The 19,220-nt window shown below is 34.9% G+C and overlaps 3 protein-coding genes across 4 annotated transcripts; 1 reads left to right on the top strand and 2 right to left on the bottom strand.

Moving 5' to 3' along the window:
• Positions 1–349: 349 nt before the first annotated feature.
• Positions 350–3,544, top strand: LOC132037190 (uncharacterized). Of its 2 annotated transcripts, none has more exons than XM_059427664.1 (3): positions 350–738; positions 1,172–1,472; positions 3,020–3,544. In XM_059427664.1, exons 1-3 carry the CDS (start codon positions 424–426, stop codon positions 3,412–3,414), a joined length of 1,011 nt encoding a protein of 336 aa, XP_059283647.1. In that variant the 5' UTR covers positions 350–423; the 3' UTR covers positions 3,415–3,544. The 2 variants fall into 2 exon arrangements, with proteins under 2 accessions (XP_059283647.1, XP_059283646.1); XM_059427663.1 differs by having other exon boundaries at positions 350–807.
• Positions 3,545–6,015: 2,471 nt separating this feature from the next.
• On the bottom strand, positions 6,016–12,438 carry LOC132038290 (cytochrome c-type biogenesis ccda-like chloroplastic protein). The gene is made up of 13 exons (XM_059428977.1): positions 12,296–12,438; positions 12,108–12,135; positions 11,634–11,844; positions 10,452–10,507; positions 9,412–9,542; positions 9,231–9,316; positions 9,107–9,138; positions 8,188–8,349; positions 7,633–7,705; positions 7,409–7,509; positions 6,990–7,082; positions 6,595–6,641; positions 6,016–6,448 (listed from the first exon to the last, which is right to left on the bottom strand). The coding sequence occupies exons 1-13, from the start codon at positions 12,436–12,438 to the stop codon at positions 6,376–6,378; spliced, it is 1,236 nt and encodes a 411-aa protein (XP_059284960.1). The 3' UTR covers positions 6,016–6,375.
• A 2,771-nt stretch (positions 12,439–15,209) lies between these two features.
• LOC132036749 (uncharacterized) lies at positions 15,210–18,041 on the bottom strand. The gene is made up of 3 exons (XM_059427131.1): positions 17,930–18,041; positions 17,780–17,834; positions 15,210–15,369 (listed from the first exon to the last, which is right to left on the bottom strand). Exons 1-3 carry the CDS (start codon positions 18,012–18,014, stop codon positions 15,213–15,215), a joined length of 297 nt encoding a protein of 98 aa, XP_059283114.1. The 5' UTR covers positions 18,015–18,041; the 3' UTR covers positions 15,210–15,212.
• Positions 18,042–19,220: the final 1,179 nt, after the last annotated feature.

The following is a 19,220-nucleotide window of genomic DNA, read 5'->3' as shown; positions in this document are numbered from 1 at the left end:
GTAGTACTTAATTTAAACAATTTTTACATTGTTAATATAAAATTTAATTCAGAAATAATTTATTAAGTTGAACTCAAAGGGAGTAGTACTTAATTTAAAAAAATTTATATTGTTAATATGAAATTTAATTCAGAAATAATTTATTAAGTTGCACTCACTAAGTACCTTGTTATACTGATTAAACCTAAAATTAGTTCGAAATGAGTTGTCATCTTTGCGTAAGCCTAAGGACCTTTCCACAGTTTTCACGGTCTAATACCAAAAATTTAAAATGGAAAACAAAAAGGAAAAATGAGTGTATATATATATAAGTAACGGTTCATTTATCTGCATATCATAAAGCCTGTACCTTGACCCTTCACTCTCATTTGGTTATTCTCCCAACAACAAGTCTTAAACCAAAACACTGAAAACACCTCAAAAATGGCGATTTTATTTCAAAGTTCAAGTAGCTCCATCTTATCCATCAAAATTTTCCTAATTTCAACTACAGTTTTATCTGCTGCTATTATGTTAAAAATCTCTGCACCTGCTGTAACTGATTTCGCCGTTAGTGAAGTTCCGTCTATTTGGAAAGGCGTTGTTTCATGGCTTAAACCTCCGTATTTATACCTCGTCATTAACTGCATTATCATTACGATTGTAGCTTCTTCAAAGTTGCAGAACAAGCTCGATGATGAGAACTCATCTCCGGTTGTTTCGCCGGAAAATTTGGCTCAGTTTAATGCCATTAAGGATGTAAGGCCAGTAACGGAATACTATTCACCGGTCATGAATGACTTGAATGGTGTCGCTTTGAAGAATCAGGTGAAGGAAAATATTTTATTTATAAACTCATAAATCTTTGAATGTTTTCTGCAATCTCCATAATAATATATCTAGTTATGAAAATAGCTAGCAGCATTGCTGTTTATGGTGTATGGAATATATTATGAATATAATATGGAACTTTTAAAAAAAAAATTGAAGTTGGAGTTGTGGTTGGTTAATTTTTGTGTAAATAATATTTGGCTTGTTTGAATGTATTGAAAGTGAGAAAAGAATTTTATGTGTAAAAAAAGTGAAATTTTCTCATGATAAAATGTGTCCTATACAATAAATTCTAACTAGACATGAAAAATGTTAATCGATTTTGATTTCTTACTATTTTAAATTATGTTTCAAACATCAGGTGGTTGAGTCTAGACCGATGGTTTACGAGTATCCTGTTGCTGGTGTTTATGATGCGAAGGTTGAGAAAGTTCCAGAAGTTAATCCGTACGATGATGTGGATGTACGTATATTGGAGAACGATAAAGCTTTTGCTTATCAGGAGCCTAAAGAAGTTGTTGTTGAGAAAGATGTCGATGTATTAATCTCGAAATCTTATCGGGCGCCGGTGATGAGACAGGACTCTATAGATTACTCGTCCGAGAGGCCTCCTGCTTCAGCCAGATTTAGTCACCGTAAAAATGGCAAATCCACTCCCGAAGGTAATTTCCTTTTTTTTTTTTTGTCAATTTATATCTCTGGCGGAGCCAGCTTAGTATTTGCAGGTTCGGCCGAATTCACTTGTTGATATCCTACATTTGTCTTGAAAAATTTATTAAATATGTATAAATTGTTACGTTAGAATCAGTAACTTAAACGAATTAGAATTCTGAACTCACAAACTTCAAATCCTGACTCCCCTCTACAGTATGTGTGTATATATCAGCTCAGTCAGACTAACAAGTAGGCCGTGGGAATTAAAGGCGGAGTCAGGATTTTGAGTTTTGAGTGTTCTAAATTTTAGAAATGTCAATTTTTTTGAATAAATCTGCATAATGGATGATTTTTTTTTTATAGCACAAATATAAGATTTGAATTAGAATTACTGATTTTGTTGAATCGATAAACTGAAGTATAGCTTGGCCACTAATCGGAACAGTGAGTATGTTCTGAATAAGTCCTTAATTTTGATTTTCATGTCCGGCGAAATTCGTCGATAACGGTAACTTGCGGTTCAAATTTTGTTACCGTTGGAGTTAGGCGGCTAGTGGATAATTAGGTGCTTGTCACTTGTCAGATTGTAAAAGCCAGTGGTCCTCAACAAAAGCACTTAAATTTTAAATAATTTTAAATTAGGTGTAGTCATGAGATTCCTACTTAGTTAATAACGCTTTTTCCTTTATGGTCTATGGGGCAGCTTATTACCAAAATGGATCACAGATTTGGTGTCTGTAAAGCTGATAATAATAATCCCTTAGAAACGGTGGTGGTTAAGGAAAACGACAAAGACATGACTTTAAAATTGCATAACTCAATTACTGATTTTGCCACCTCACTGTGCTCACAATTCTAAACGATAAAGCCTAACAATAGTCGTATATATCCATTTTTTTGCTTCATCATCCATAACCGTTAAAGTATTTCATTTAAATTATTTATGGCTTTTCTCTTCTTAGAATCTAGATTATGTGAATTTTGGAAGCATTTCAAAATTGTTTTTTCACTATATTAACATTAATAGACTACAACTTATAGTAATACTTTTTGATTAATTTTATAACTTTTAAATTTTTATTATCTTTTGAAGATTTGTTAACTTTCGAGGAAAAGAATACACTTATTTTGGGACGAACGGAATAGCTTTGTTGTTTACTGATCCTCTTATGTTTAATAAACAATGGATGTATGACATAATTTTTATATGTAATTTATACGCCGTCCGTCCCATTTTAAAATTTTAAAGAGAATAATTTTGTAATGTTAAAGTGTATAGTTGAAAATAATTGTTAATTGTTAATTTTATATTTCTATATGACAATTATTCAGGGACAAATTTTTGAGCAAAAGCAACAATTAAGATAGGACGAAGGAAGTAATTTAATCGTAATCTCTTAAATACATTATGATGTTGTTGACCCGTTTTTCTTTTCTTGGCTGATTTCTTCTCTCAATGAAATTTTCCATAATAAATTTATATTAGTTGATGAAATTATCATCTACGATTAAATTTTTTGGATAATTAAGTGACTGACTGGATATGGTGATACAGGTGGAAAGGGAGCATTGAGAGTATCAAAGCCTAAACGGCAAGACACGCTGGAGAGTACGTGGAAGACAATAACAGAGGGACGAGCAATGCCGCTGACGAGGCACTTAAGAAAATCTGACACGTGGGAGACACACGGTGGTCGGAACCCGGTTGTTACCCCACCACAACAGAAGATGAAGAAATCTGAGACGTTCAATGACCATACCACCCCTGATTCGCCGTTACTGACTCCATCACCTGGTTCAGGGAAACTTAAGAAAGAGCCGTCGTTGAGTCAAGATGAGCTAAACAGGCGAGTTGAAGCTTTTATAAAGAAGTTCAATGAGGATATGAGGTTGCAGAGGCAACAGTCGTTGCAACAGTATACTGAGATGATCAATCGGGGCTCACATTAGCAGTTTTCACATAATGTTTTTTTTTTGCACATAAACGGAGAGAGACTCTCTCTTTTTCATGTTTTATATGGCTATAGCGAAAGGATTTTGTTTTTACCATCTAAGGGAATATAGTTCTTGTTCCTCCTTATCTCCTTCTGTTGTTTATGCCAATTTGGTTTCATCGAAAAAGTCCAACAAATTAATAGGACATAGATCAAGTGAAAGCTTGAGTTGTAAGGAATTTTTTTATTTCTTTCATTTGGACATTATGCAATTATATGGCTTTAATATATGATCGAGCAACGTGTTCTCGGTCAGACAAAGAAGGAAATATTTTTTGTTGAAATTCACATGGTTGTGGGAGGGAAAATAGGCTTATATGATCTTGAGCAATTTTTATTTTTTTAATGTTGAATTAAGCCCAAGATTAATTTCTTATTGCTATGTTTCATGTTATAATATACACGATTTAGCTGTTCAGTTCTGCATGTACAACAGTACAAGGGGTGTTGATGTCTCACAACCGATCTTGAAAATTTTTTCCTTTTGAGCTAAGCTTTTGAGATTGATCTAACCTCAAAATTCATTTCGTATCAATATTCATTTCTCATCAATATGTTGGTTGCAATACTAACTCTTCCTTCCGTGGACCTTCAGTGACGGATCTTGTCTTTTGTTACAAGTTGGGTAAATCCTCCCCTTTTACTATCAGTTTAAGGTAAGATCAATCTGGCATATTGAATATCAATGTCAGACTTTCTACAATTGTCGAGTCATGAATTTTAATTTTAGATAGATTTGATCCTTCAAGTTTTCAGTACTGAGCTTGTTGTATTTTTAAAATTATAAGTTCGGATCAATATATTAGTTCTTATTGTTCATTATGATATGAATATATCATCAATTCGTTATGTATGGATGATGAGATTCATATATAGTCGATTTTAATAGGGTTATTGAGGTTCTATTGGCATACATCCAATAGAATTCACCTTATTTAATAAAATTTTCACATGTATATTATACTCTATATCGGAAATAATGTGTTCCACGATGAACCCGTCCCTGAAGGACTAGATCCGCCCTGCGTTGATGAATGCTTTTATTAGACGTTTAGCTTTGGATTAAATTTACGATGAGGGCAAAAGTAAGTCTCATAAAGCCTTGGCTGTTCTTAAAATGTATTGTAACATGTTGGTATCTTAAAGACAACAAACTGATATCTTGGAGAAAAAGGCATCATTTTGTTTGGCTGATGGAGTCGACAACTTGCCAAAATGACTCACTATATGTTTAATGGGAGAAAAAAAGAAGTTGAAACAGAGAGTTGACTCCAGAAAAACCTCCATTAGTTTTGTCTCTCTTATAGTATACGCTATTTTGTCCTCACTTGATCTAAAAATAAATTGTTTATGAAATTAGCTCAGATTTCCATACCACCCACCCCCTTCAAGTCCATCTTCCAATAATAATATGATTCTTTTTCTCCAAAAATATAACTCATGACCAATTTGATTAAACTTATAAAATCGGCTTATTTTAAAAAATACTTTTTGAAACGATATTTTTGAGTAGTAGTTATCTATGCTTAATTAATTTAAAAAACACGTTTACTAATATAGGACCAGTAATATGGACTTAATCAAGATTCTAAAAGTGCTTCTGAAGAAAGTTACTGTATTTGTTTTTCAAGTTTTGCTATTACTCAAAACCACTTACTTGTTTTTCTAAAAGATTAGCCAAACAGCTCAACTATCTAACATAACATAAGTATTTTTTTACTTCTCAAAACCTTGGCCAAACCGTCTGTGATTGACAAAATTGGACTACCCAAATTTGGGTGTCATTTGAAATATGAAGATTTTTATTAAGAATTTTACAACATTGAATCTATGAATGTCGAATAAATCTGTAGAACTGCTAGTCCAAGAAGTTGTTTGCAGATCCCCCATTCTTCATTTAAAGCATTGCATTCAAAGCCAATCTCCATATGTCTCCATCTCCACCATACGCTGTCAAACCCATACTTGTGATGCAGTCATGAAGCTCCATCCCATCTCTTTCTTAATTATTACTATTTCCTTTCTTCAATCAAATTATTCTTGATGTACTTGTTTTTTTTTTTTTTTTTTTGGCTGCCAAAACTTAGTATTTGCTCATATGTCATCCTAATAAAAATAAGTACCACTGTTTTCCTAATTAAGTATAAAGAATTTTGGCAAAATGTCACCCTTAAATTGGTTTGCTTTACAATAACAAAAAAAAAAAAAAAACTTATGATACTTAAACTAGGACGAAAGAATATTGATTTCTTTATATCTTTAAAGTAGAACAAATTCCCCAAAAATAAGGAAATAAATGTTTTTTGCTGTTGTCATACTCATGCAGAATTCTTAAAGTTGATTATGAAATTGAAGAGATAGCTCTTCAGACCATGGTGTAAGATGAGTTATAGCTTTACTAGGAGTTTTCACTCTTTAAATTAGAAGAATGAAGTAATATTTCTAACTTCAAGAGTCTCAGATACATTGATGTCTAAACGGCAAGAATATTATGAGTGGGCATGGAATCCATCTTATATTAGAAGACAAAACAACATACCCAGTATAATCCCACAAGTGGATTAACACAACGAATTATATTTCATTAAAAGGTTCTACTGGTCATACAGTTTTATCTATTTACACAAATGGTATCATGGATATTACATTCTCACACATACATAATTTCTATTTTTTCTTATTTTCAATTGAAAGATGTATCCAGTATGGCATCAATCAACATGTTCTACCTTTCTACAACCTGTTGCAGGAGTGGAAATTCTGTGAACACGCCGTACCTTTGCTTGCTAACTGGTTTGGAACTTGTGATCTATGTATCTCAATGGAGTTTTGCCTGAGCATAAGCAGCTCAAAAATTGAGAAAAAGCAGGTAAGCTCATCCCCGATCCACTTGTTGCTATGTGAATAGCTGATTAGCCTACATAGCCATTGTCACCGGGAAAAGCTTGTCGAGAAAGGTATAGACACCCCCACCAAGTAGTAGCGCACCACTGCAAAATAAATGATTAAGCAGGCAAATATCTAGCTGAGTACTCAAAGAATGTAGATGAAATGACTGAAGCAGAAGAGATTTAAGCTCTCTCTTACTAATAGTTCTTACTAATAGTGCCATTAATTTTCACAGACAATTAATTACCTGATTGGATTGATCCATGCTGAGAACTTGCGGAATGAAAGTATACTCTGCAAATGACATATGTACAGTTGTTCAGTGCTTGAAAGAATTATAATAACATTTGCAAGCAACAATTCTAGGCAGACAACAGCAAACTTAAGCTATAATATACCCCGACTATCAAACATATTTCTTTTTTCTTGTACATGAGCAGAGCGGGTATCTTTAGGGAACATGATAGAAGACCAGAAAGCAGGATGAGTGGCGTTGAATTGGAGAAAGTACCCTTAAAACAATGTCTTTCTATTAGCCTAAAATGTAAAGCTCCATAATGCGGATGCTGCAACATGAGGTCCATTGACCATCTAAAAGCTGCTGGTCATAATAACAATCATTTGGAACATAGTATGAAATACCTGCAATGCTCCAGCAAAAGAAGCAGCAAGAAGTAAGGGGGTAACATATCCCGTTGTGTATGTCAACAGCAAGCTGCCCCCAATAAATGGATCCTGTTATAGAAGATCATTAACAAGCTATTTATATTCAACCTGTTAAAGCCAAAATAAATAACATGTAAAGATACTGCACAATTCTAATGGTCAAAGCCGGGTGCTGAACTATTTGATTTAAGGCATGCATTATAAGATACTTCTGTTTGAAAGAAATCCTAATGACATAATAACTCCCTAAAAGATTAAGCAAATGACCAGATGATGGTTATATGCTGGTGCTTCTTGTAGGTTCACTTTTTACTTGGAAGACCCCCTTTCCAAAGAATGGAAAGAGAAGAATCATTTCATCATCCTGAGAACCGAAAAGTCAAAATTTGTAGTACCCGAGAAGTAGCAACGTAGCCAAGCAAGGTTGCGAGGACTGGTGTACTGCATGGTGATGCAGCTAATGCAAATGTAAGACCAGCCAAATAAGCTTGAACACCTAGGCAATCAAATGTATAAAATGTCAAATCATTATATCTGGCTCATTGAGACCATTCCCATACCCAAACAAACAGAGATTATGTCCTAACAAGAGTGTAGGGCAATAGTAATAGCCACTTACTTGAAGGAAAGCTAGCAGCAGCTGAGCGAGGATCAAAGTTGTCAAAAAATGAGGGAAGTTGTAACTCTATTACCTGCAGCATTGTCATAGCACGAAGACCACAAGTAATTATGTATTAGCATGGAACCAAAGTAATCCTATCCAGAAGATAAAGCTTAATTGTATTCGACTTTTGTATTTTTGGTGTAAAGAAAAGTACATCGATGACACGGAGACACTAGTTTGATATTTTGTGTAGCTTTTATTAGCCTCCTTGTAACTATGGCCTTCTGGCCCCCTTTGATTATAATACAGCTTGTTACCATCTCAAAAAAAGAGTCCAGGGGAAAAAAGCAAATAGTGCTTCTTGTGTACAATTACATAATTGTAAGTGTTTTCACAAAGGATGATGACAATATCATTCAGTTATCTCTATTAGTTAAAAGTTGAAACATAAGACATGCTAATATATAAAGCTACCCAACTTCTGGTGAATTGACTTTCCCTTTTGAATTATGGACGGAATAATCAAAAGGGTATTACCAGACTGTTGAAGCATTCAACATATCTAGTTACCTCTAACAGGTTTAGCCCCATAGCAATAGCTAAAAAGGAAGCTGCCACTGGCAGTCCTTGTCCTACTTGCCCATATGCCTTTCCAGCAAATGCAGCTGCAACACCCAATAATGCTAGTGTGGTTGCCAATCCCAGTGCAAATGCAATTGAATCTCCAACAACCTGTCCACAAGGATAGCCTAAGTGAGAACAATGAAAATTGAACTAGCACTATCCCTAGTAGGTTTTCAAGTGGAAAATGCAGAATTCCATAGAAACAACAATTTTTGTACTTTCTAGTACTCCTTTCATATTCTCTATGACTCCTTTTAGCTGGACATGGAGTACAAGGTATTAGTTTGACTTCTGTATAAACAGTAGTAGAAATATAGAAGTACCGATTGACAAGTTAGTTTGATGGAGAAAACATCAAATTCAAAGTTCAAATCTAACTATCTTTTTTTATAAGTAAACTGTAACTTTTATTGATGCATGCCAGCAAAAAGCAGACGCTGGGAGAGAGCTACAACCAAAAGTAAAGGGCCATTACAAGTTGTGTAATGAGATGAGGAAGTCAAACATGGCATCAAAGTGGAATTTATACTAGCCATGTTAAACCAAAAACTAAGCAAATAAACATTTTTTAAATACTTAAATTTGATTAGTTAGACGAATTTAAATCTGGAACGGTGCCAAACATTTTTATGTGTCCCAAAATGGAAATTGAGATAGAAGCTTATCATAAAGAAATCATACACATACTCTCCATCAAGATTTATGAAACAAATACCATTCACCCCTTAAAGGATTCACATGTGAACCTGGTAAAATATTTTGGATGATCTGTAATTTAAGTTTCTTCATTGCAAACTATTCACATCAAAAGTGAAAGGACGAAGAACAAACAACAAAAAGTTAAATTTAAGATTAAGGTTTTTACCGCTACACGGCTTTTCCCAGAGCCAAATGCCCCTGATCATTTCCAAAGAACGTAAAATAAGGTCAGAGAAGAGAGACCATATGCTGCATATCTAGAGAGCAAAGATTTAACTTCAAGTCCCTACCAATATAACCAAGGGTCAGAGGCAATACGCTGAGTGTACAAGGTGAAAGACTAGTTACAAGCCCAGCACCAAAAATTGTGGCTAAACTGCAAGGAGGAAAGTCTTAGAATCAGAAGCACAAAAACTTTACGAATGCATTCTATCAGTACCAGATGAAACTTTCATGATATAAGATTCAGACCTAGTAAAACTAAGAACAGTCAACTCGCCCTGAACAGCTTCATTGGCTTGTTGACCCGCAGAGTACAGAAGGCCACCAAAAAGATCTCCGATGCTTCCATCAGCTAAAGTATAGACAGCACTAGAAATATCCTGACACCAATGAAGACAGGTACAGTTCCCTCAGCATATAACCAATTGACACTTTTACCACTGCTTTATGTGACATTCATTCCACTAACAAATGAATACCTGGGTCAAAGAGCAAAAAATCACAAAAATGGGTCCAGCAAAATGCAATTAAACATCAGAAAGATCCAAATCTATTGGGCCCATAGTGCAGAGTATTAGTGGCTTCATCAACATGTTGCTAGCCAGAATAAGACATTTAGCTCGATACCCGGCCGAATTGCCATCCAAAGTGTACATAGTTTCATCAGCTCCCCTCAAATTGTTAAGGTTTGAACAAGGGTCTCATGTCTTATGTAATCAAGCACCAAACTAACGTGTCATCTTTAACACTGGTATATAAAAGACTAAAATTTCCACATATCATTCCAATAAAGCTGTTAAGTACAAATCTCCCTCTAAGCCAGCAATAGACGTACAAACCGCTGCAGAAAGTAGTACTAGAAATGTAGCTTCTCAAGAGAACATCTAGGAGGAAGTTCACTATGAACTCCTCTACTCTAAACTGTTGTTGCTATTTCAGTAAATGTTATCTCATAAAGCAAGTAACCAGAACAGAGTAGTAAGAAAAGAACCATTTCTTCAATTCAGGGGCAACAGGGCAGACAAAAATACACATCCACATAATTAGTAAATGAAACATAAATTTGAGAGTCGTGAGAACAGAAAGAACAGAAGAAAGAAAGGGACGCATAGATCAAACAGATGCTGCATAGTTCATCTCATGTTATCATCTGCCTGATGGTTTTAGAAAAGCCTAATAGCCCATGGATATATGGAACAAATCGACAAAGCACCCTCTTCCCCTGGCTAGAGAGACAACAGGCACCAAACAACAAGTAAGACACTTAAGGTTGACGAAGGAATTCTCACCATCATGTTATCCATAGTCAAAGCATTTGCAGTATGTGTTGCAACCAAATTTGCTGCTAAATGTGAAGACAGATAATTAGTGTTATCTTATGGTAAAGCATAAGGTAATGATTAAAACATGCACAAGCATTTACTAAACAGAAAAGAAGACATACTAATCAAAGCCAAAACAAAATGCTACTAAATGACTCTAACAGATGTCACAACTCAAGTCTACAAGCACTTTCTGAAAAGAAAAATTATGAAACAGCTCATATTATACGTAATCAAGTTAAGAAACAGAAATAGTGATTCCTGCTACAAGTCCACTTAAGCAAGGTACGATAAAAAAGCATCAGTAGTTCTGAGTAGTGTTGTTGTTGTTAGTTCTGAGTGTGGTCGGTACACTCAAGTGAGTCTACCTTCCTTTAATGGCATTCAAGATGGCCAATGTAAGTGAGGAGATTTGATTTTATGAAGACAATCATGCGAACCAAACTACAGTACACAAGTAATTTCATGCTACAATCTTTGACTTGGTCAGTCATTTATTACTCCAGTGCCAAAGCAGTTTCGAACATGTTTGGGATTGAAGGGCTCATGATTAAACTGCAAGGGATTTGCCTTTGTTATGGCTTAGTGAGAGGAGATGTGCGACGAGGGCATTGAGGAATATGGAAAGATTTGCTCCATTGGCACTCGGTCGATTGTCGGGAAGGAAAGGAACTGCAGGGCTTCAAGAGCAGAAGCAGAGCCATGAATGAAGTTTATGAATTCTGAACTTGCCACCGAACTCATAGCTCATTTTAGTTACTGTGTTCGCAATCAAATATTTATACAGATTTAATGGATTCGTCCGAAGCCATAGCTAATATGTAGCTCCGCCCCTATCTGAGAGGATGAAGAAGTCTTGTCAAGACATTATCTAAGCTTCTGCTTTTTACATTTCAGGGGCATATACAGCAGTCCTCTAGCAATAATTTAGTGTAGGATTTTCTATTTGATATGACTTCTATATTCTGTTGCTCTTTATAGTAGTTAAGTCTCAAGTTATGGACGCGTTACTACAACAGAGACAGAGCAAAGAGCAAGACATAAACAGCATACATGATTATCCCTGGCAATTGAACTAGAATGCTCAGTCAATATACCTCTCCCTAGTGGAAAGTTTTCATGATTAACAAGATCATGTGAGGAGAATACCTAAGACAGCACTTGAGAACATGGTGCATCTAATTGGAGCACTAGTGCAAGCCTTTGACAAAGAAAAAACATCTTCACGGAGATCCTTCGATTTTTCTTTGCTGGATGAAATTCTTCTGGTAAGCATTTTACTTGGCTCCACATTGCAATGCACACCTAGAAGAATGAACAGCGAAATGTCGAATTCAGATATAACCAAATGAAGAACACACTTGGTTTATTATGGATCAAAATAGAAAAGGCAGACATTATTGTGTCGAATTGGAGCAAACTACATTCTCCCTCCGTCCCATATCACTTGCCCACTTTCCTTTTCCAAAAGTCAAACTATACAAACTTTGACCAACATTTTGAGATATATATTTTTTCACCATATTAATATGAAAAGAACTGCAACTTGTAGTACTTTTCATATAGTTTCAATATCTAAATTGAATTGATCTAATTCAGTTTAGATCCGAAGATTACTCTAACTTGACTCTCGAAAGGCGAAACAGGACAACTAATATGGGACAGAGGGAAGTATATCAAAACTTCTAACGAAGCATTTGAATTCACCTGAATAATTAAATAACTGAAACTTCCGAGCTATTGACCTCACGAATAATTAAATTAAATAAATTTCTACTTAGGCAAAATTGCTAGTAAAGTTGTGGATTTACTTGCCCTGAATTCTTCGTGGAAGATGCTTGAAGCTTGAAATAGTGTTAGGACGAAGGTGCTCGTAGCAACCAGAACTACCAACAGCTAATTTCATTTGAGGAGAAGTAGTTAGTGTGCTAAAAGGCCTGTGCTGGAACGCCATTAGAGAGAGAGGAGAAGAAGAAGCAGTGAGCTTGGTCTGACGATTGAACGTTGATATTTTCTTTTTTTCATTTTTCTGGGTAGTTTATTTCAGGGAAAATTTCAGAAAAATTATTGCATTGTAAAAATATAGCCCTAAATTTACATTATAAAAAAAGCTCAAATATATATAGACACTCATACCAATATATACAAAGGCATAGAGAGAGAAAAAAGTTTGGGTCATTTTTCGTAACAATTAAAAGAATGTGTCAATTTTGATTGTATTATTGATCCAATTAGCATACAGTGTAATTTTCTCTCTAAAGGGAATTTACATATAGGTTCCTTACAGTTTCAACTTATAGCATACACTTCCCTTATTGTTTCATATACTATACAGATCACCTATCTTTTCACAGTTTGTTAAATCTACGGGACAACACATAGAACCGGCGACTTTTGTAGCACAAAAAAAAAAAATTGAACCAAACTAATACCAAAAAAAAAAAAAAAAAGAACATTAGACGTTTCACGCACTAAATTTGTGCGTGAAAGGACCAAATACAAATTGAAATGTGCAAATTAGTGCCTTTCGCGCCGCACGAATTTAAATGCGTGAAGGTACACGTCCCCAATTCCTTCATTTCTCATTCAATGGTTAGGAATAGCTGCTTATGTACCACATGTTTCATGGATTTTTAATGCAACAGTAAGTAACCTGTTTAAACGGTCAAATAAAAATGACTCAATAAAAAATTAAGTGAACTAAAATACCTAATAAAAAAAGTTACAAAACTATCTTTTAGTGATAAAATACTGCGCTAAAGCGTTCCACGGAGATGGAGCCATTAATCGCTTTAGCGCGATATTTTCTTGCGTCAAAGAATTTTTCTTTTTTTGCATAGCCGATATTTTCTTGCGCTTATATAGCTAGCACTAAAAAAAAAAAAAATTGGTAAACTTTTTTTTTTTTCGCGACACTTAGTGTTTTTAAAATACTTTGACAAAAATTAGTCGTGTGTCAAGATTCCGAAACGTCAATATTTTATATAGAACCTGATATTTTTTTCTGCGTACAATAATGTAGGCTTAATACATCAAGGATACGTAGACGTTCGGATCGTTATTTTAGGGGTTGAAAAGGTGCTCAAAGTAAGTTTTGTTTGAAAAAACTTAGTGTTTTTTTCATATAATAACCTACTATCTGTTTTGACACACGACTAATCGTTGGTCAAAGTATGAAAAAAACACTAAGTGTCGCAAAAAAAAAAAGTTTACCAATTTTTTTTTTTTTAGTGCTAGCTATAGCGCTATGCAAAAAAAGAAAAAAATGCTTTGGCGCAATAAAATACTGCGCTAAAGCAGTTAATGGCTTCGTCTCCGTGAACTGCTTTAGCGCAGTATTTTACTGCGCTAAAGATAATTTTGTAACTTTTTTTTTTATTGGGGTATTTTAGTCCACTTAATTTTTTATTGAGTCATTTTGGTTTGACTCGTTTAAACAGGCTAGGTTACTAACATTGCATTAAAAATCCATGAAACATGTGGTACATAAGCAACTTTTCCTAACCATTGAGAAATGAAGGAATTGGGGACTTTACCTTCACGCACGAAATTCGTGCGTGAAAGGCCCAATTTGCCCTTTTGCAATTTGGTCCTTTCACGCACAAATTTAGTGCGTGAAACGTACCGACGGTCTTTTTTTTTTTTTGTATTAGTTTGGTTCAACTTTTTTTTTTGTGCTACAAAAGTCGCGGGTTCCAACACATAAGTACACCGAACTTGTTTCCTTTTGTCAGTCACACACTTGGGTGCTGTTTTGGACACTCAAATGATGTATTTTTTTTAATTACATAAGGTAGGAGCAAGGAAATGGGGGAAGGAATTGCAACGTTTGACTGCTTTTTTGGTTAATTTATAAACATGAATTTTTTAAGTTTGAAAAATATTTTTCACTCATAAAAATTTAAACTTTTTTCAAGTGAAATACATGTCCAAATGACATTTTTCAATTGAATATGTTAAAAAAAAAAAAAAAAAAAAAGACTTCATTGTTAGTACTTAGTCACATACCTAAATTATTGGACATTTACAAAACCCCTTGAACTATCATGAACTTGTAATAAAATAACCTTTGAAGGAATATAACATGCAACCCCTTAAACTAACATGAATTTATTGTGTCAAGTGAACTCATTTTAAGACTTGTTTTCATTTTCCACGCGCCTCTCAACAAGTTATGCAAACATTTTGCCACATATTCAACCGGAGGCAGAAAATGTTGATATTTTAAGAGAGTTTAACCTATTACCAGTGACGGATCTAACTTGCTAGGTGGGGGTTCAATTTCAACGCGGAACATAAATTTATGTGTAAAAATTTATAAAAATTGTAATAAATAGTAGACATGAACCCATAACTTTTAAAATACGACGGGTTTGCACTAAGAATCTTAAGGTTGAACCCATAGAGTTTAAATCCTGAATCCGCCTCTGCCTATTACTTGATTCAAATTCAACTTCACAAACTCCTTATAAGATATTTCCCGTAATAAGTTAATATACCACTGGATCAAGCACACACCGCATATGTTTGTTTCTCGTGGTGGGGCATTTCATTCAATTCTAGTAGTATTTGCACGCTTTCGTTATTTTTCTGGAAAATGCAAGAACATTGACACGCCCTGGGTAAAGAAGTAGACAATAGTATAATGAAATAAGAGATAACCCTTATATAGACACGCCTTGGTGAGAACAAAATCATCACTCATTCATAGTTAATCACAAAAACAAATCACTCATATAACTTTTTGGCATCTTTAGTTCTCTCTATCTTGGTTCCGGTCTTCGTGATTCTTTCCTCCAATTTCTCATTTTTTGAAATAGCCTTTGCAATGGCCTTCATTTTCCTGACATTTTTCGTCCTTTTCATCTGGACTCCCTTCATCTTTCTGCAATCACAAGCATATGACATGAGCGGAAAGAGAAACTACAACACAAATAAATTGTAACCAACCAGTAACTTCTAATTCATCATGTCCAGACAAACTACGACATGACAGTTAAGTAGAAAACTGATATAGACACTAGAACTTTTTAAGGCCAGTCTTCCACCCTCCCCATTCTTTGTACCTAAGTTACTCGGACTCTTCACTTTCGGTGCCGCACCCGTGTCGACACGACATGGGTATGGGTGTGGGTATGGGATCCATACCCGATCTGGTCAACCACTTTTGGGTACTTTGACCAAAATCAATGGAGAAATTCCGGACAGATCCAATGATTTTTATAATCAAAACAAAAGCTGAGATGGACTTAAAGAAAATGGAATACCTTGTATATTGAAAATTCTATGTCACTCCTTTTCCTTTTATCTCCTTCCGGGACTCTCCTCTTGATCAATATTTTCTCCTCATGTTTTCCGTTTTATAGTTCTATTTTTAGATATTTCAATTATTTTTAGCCGAATCCCCGCACCCGTATCCATATCTGGATCGTATCCCCGAATCTTAGAATTTAAATCATGAAGGATCCGACCTCTAGATCCACACCCGTATAGGACACCCGCACCCGAGTTCGAGTAACTTAGCTGTGTACAGAGTTATCTCAGCTGCCTCTTTGTACCATCTATATCCGCCTCCCATTGAACTGCTCCCTAAATTGGGCCAATCTTAGTCACGACCTAATAACAAAGTGAATCCATTACCAATCGCACATATACACAGCTTCAATAGGGGTATCACTGCTGTAACAACAAATCCCATCACCAAAAGTTGATTACCGCTTTACCCAAAATAAAAAAGAACACCAAAAGGAATGTTTCTCAGTGAGATCACAATCCTTATCCTGATGACAAAGACCAGCATTTATGATCTCCGCAACTTATCTTCCTAGCAAAGTGAGCCCTTCCTGTGCTACCGAAGCTATGTGAAATTGTATCACTTCGACTTGACCTCAACAGACCATTGCCAACAATGACCAAAATGAGGAATGAAATTCAATAAATGTAAATAGCCATACTATAGAAATTTCTTTTTCTTTTTATCCTATTCCATGCTCAAGAGTAAGATAATGTTGTCTCATAGAAAGTCAATAGAGCGCAAGAACAATGGAAGTCCCAATGGATAACAATCACAGAATGACCGATAGTATTGGCATTTGGTACAGCTAGAAAGAGAAACAACCTAAAACTAAAAGTAAAGGAGTGGCAATGACATACATGACTGCATATATTGCTCTCCAAAAAAGATGGTACAACCATATGCATAGCGATGAAGTTAAAAACAATAAATGTATTCAAAGTAAACTAACTTATGTAATGCAATCTTATCATATTAGTAATTCCTATGAAGCACGTCAAACCGCTTGTTATTAAAATAAAAATGATAGTCTTCAAAATTTACTATGATACGGGATACTGCAGTCTGCATATACACTATACTAGGTATTTCAGACTCATGTCTTGTGATCATACAGCATAAGGAACAATGAGTAGCACATACTCTTAAGTAAAATTGCCAGTGAACAAATCTTGTTCCCCAAACATGCTAGTGAACTAACATACTATTGAAATATGTTCGACATATCTACAGTATGCTTCTACATGCATGCTCAATGTTCATAAGGTAGGAATTAGCTCATTGATGCCTTTTTTCCTGTTTGACAGTCAATCTTTATCCACTCTTGACAAATATACTAGTTTACGGCTAATTGATGTGTTACATCACAGGAGGAATACAATCCCTAGGTAAGGAATATAAAGCAGCCAAACTTAGCTAGATAAAAAGTTTTTCCTAAACCGTCTCAAGGATGGTTTAGTATTTCATGAACTTTATTATATGAGTGTGCTACTGGAGCAAGTGCCAGCAAATGAATATTACAAATCAAATAATCCTTAATCATTTGGTAAATAAGATTATCTAGACAGGTACATATAGAGCGAGTATCTATCAAGTTTTCTGATCCTAATTGGCCTCACTGAGAACATAGATTATTTAAATATATCCAAGGAAACAGATGGAAAGAAACTCCTCAAACTAGAGCCCCAAGTTACAACATTCAGTTTCTTGTTCAACATGGAACCATAATATGTTAAACAAAGAGTAATGCTCAAACAATAGCAACCACAAAATAAAATATTTATTGTACTTGCAAAACTAAATATAACACCAATTTGAATACTAACCATCAAAAAAGAAAAGAATTTGGTCACATTACTAGCATTCTAAGTTTCTAACAATCATGCCATTCCAAACACATCCCAAAACTCTGTTTCATAACAATTTTTTCCCTAAACAGCTACAAAGTTCACTAATCATTTTAAGTATTTAAACAACACAATATGAACATTAGAAAACTAACCTATGTGATCCACCTATATGTGGTTTCGGAGCTGCTGATTCTGAAGTATCCATTGCTGAAATTAAGTAATAAACATACAGAAATTAATGAAATTTTTTTTAACAGAATTTTAACGAAGACAGTAAAAAATTAGAGTACTTAATTAATTACCCTGGGGACTTGTAACGGCCTGGTCAGAGGAGACATCCATAGCAGCTTTACCATTTTTCGTTTTCTTGTTTCTGTTCTTCGCCATAGCTACGCGAAGACGGAGATGGAAGGAATTGTTTCTACAGTTGTAAATGGTAACAAGGGGGTTTTGGGGTTCACCAAATCCCTAATTATAGATTGTATTGTCCGAGTGCATGATGGGCCTGGAGCTACTTCACAAGATAATTTAGGGAGCCCAATAAGATCATCACGAGAGCCCAAAATTAACATCAACTTTTTTTGGGCTTTTCCCCCCATCTTTTTTATTCCAGCCTAGAATTAAAGCATATCATTCATAAGATTTACTTGCTTAGGGTTGTTCAAAATCAAACCGTAACCGATAACTCAATCGTAAAATAGGTTTATTGGCTTATTGGTATCGTACTATCGGATTAGGAGTTGGTGAACGGATTGAAATTTGTAATTAACGGCTTAACGGTGCGGGGTATGGATTACTCGATTTACTTATGGGATAAACCTTTAATCCGTTAAGAATGGTTAAATTTACATTTACCCTTTATATATATAAGTACTTTAGAAAGTTAAAAACCCTAAAATGTTTTTTTTTTTCTTGCTTAAGAAAAAAAAAAACCCTAAAATGTTAAAACTCTAAAGAGTGGAAGAGGCTGCAGCCGTAGTTTTCTCCAGGAATCAGGATTTTTTTTTGTTCATTGAGAGGCTATCTCCAGTCTCCACAATCCAGGAAACTGGAGAGTTTGAGTGGTATTTTTTGGGGTTTGGTTCATCATATATTACCACTGCAAATTTTTTCTTTCTTCCAATGAAAGATTCAATGCTTTGATTCATGTTGAATCCCATGCAGGTGCTAAGCATGATGAGTGTGAATTCCTTTATACTACCTCGCTAAGTATCATAATAATTATTGTCGTTATATTATCTGTAGAAATTTCTTCCTGAAGTATGAAATATGAGCGAGAACGATAACATAAGCAGATTCAACGATAAGTCTTTTAGGTTTTGCCTTTTCTTAGTTGACTTTGTTGGTTAAGAGATAAGCCGATCGATAATTGACCGATAACCTTTACAAACCGACCAAAAGCCGAACCGTTAAGCGCAAATATTCAACCGAATCGCCCGATAAGCACCCCTAGCTGATAACATAGGGGTTGTTTGGTAGCTGGTTTGGAGGTGAGTTATGCATGTATTAAATCTCATTAATACCACCATGTTTGGTAGTTGGTTAGGAGGTGAGTTATTCTTGTATAAAATTAATACGGTGATTAGTTTGCAA

Source organism: Lycium ferocissimum, chromosome 11, assembly GCF_029784015.1.
Source record: "Lycium ferocissimum isolate CSIRO_LF1 chromosome 11, AGI_CSIRO_Lferr_CH_V1, whole genome shotgun sequence".
In the NCBI taxonomy this organism is placed as follows: Eukaryota; Viridiplantae; Streptophyta; class Magnoliopsida; order Solanales; family Solanaceae; genus Lycium; species Lycium ferocissimum.
Note: the sequence above shows the minus strand (reverse complement) of the source record. Positions and strands in the feature narration are given on the sequence as shown.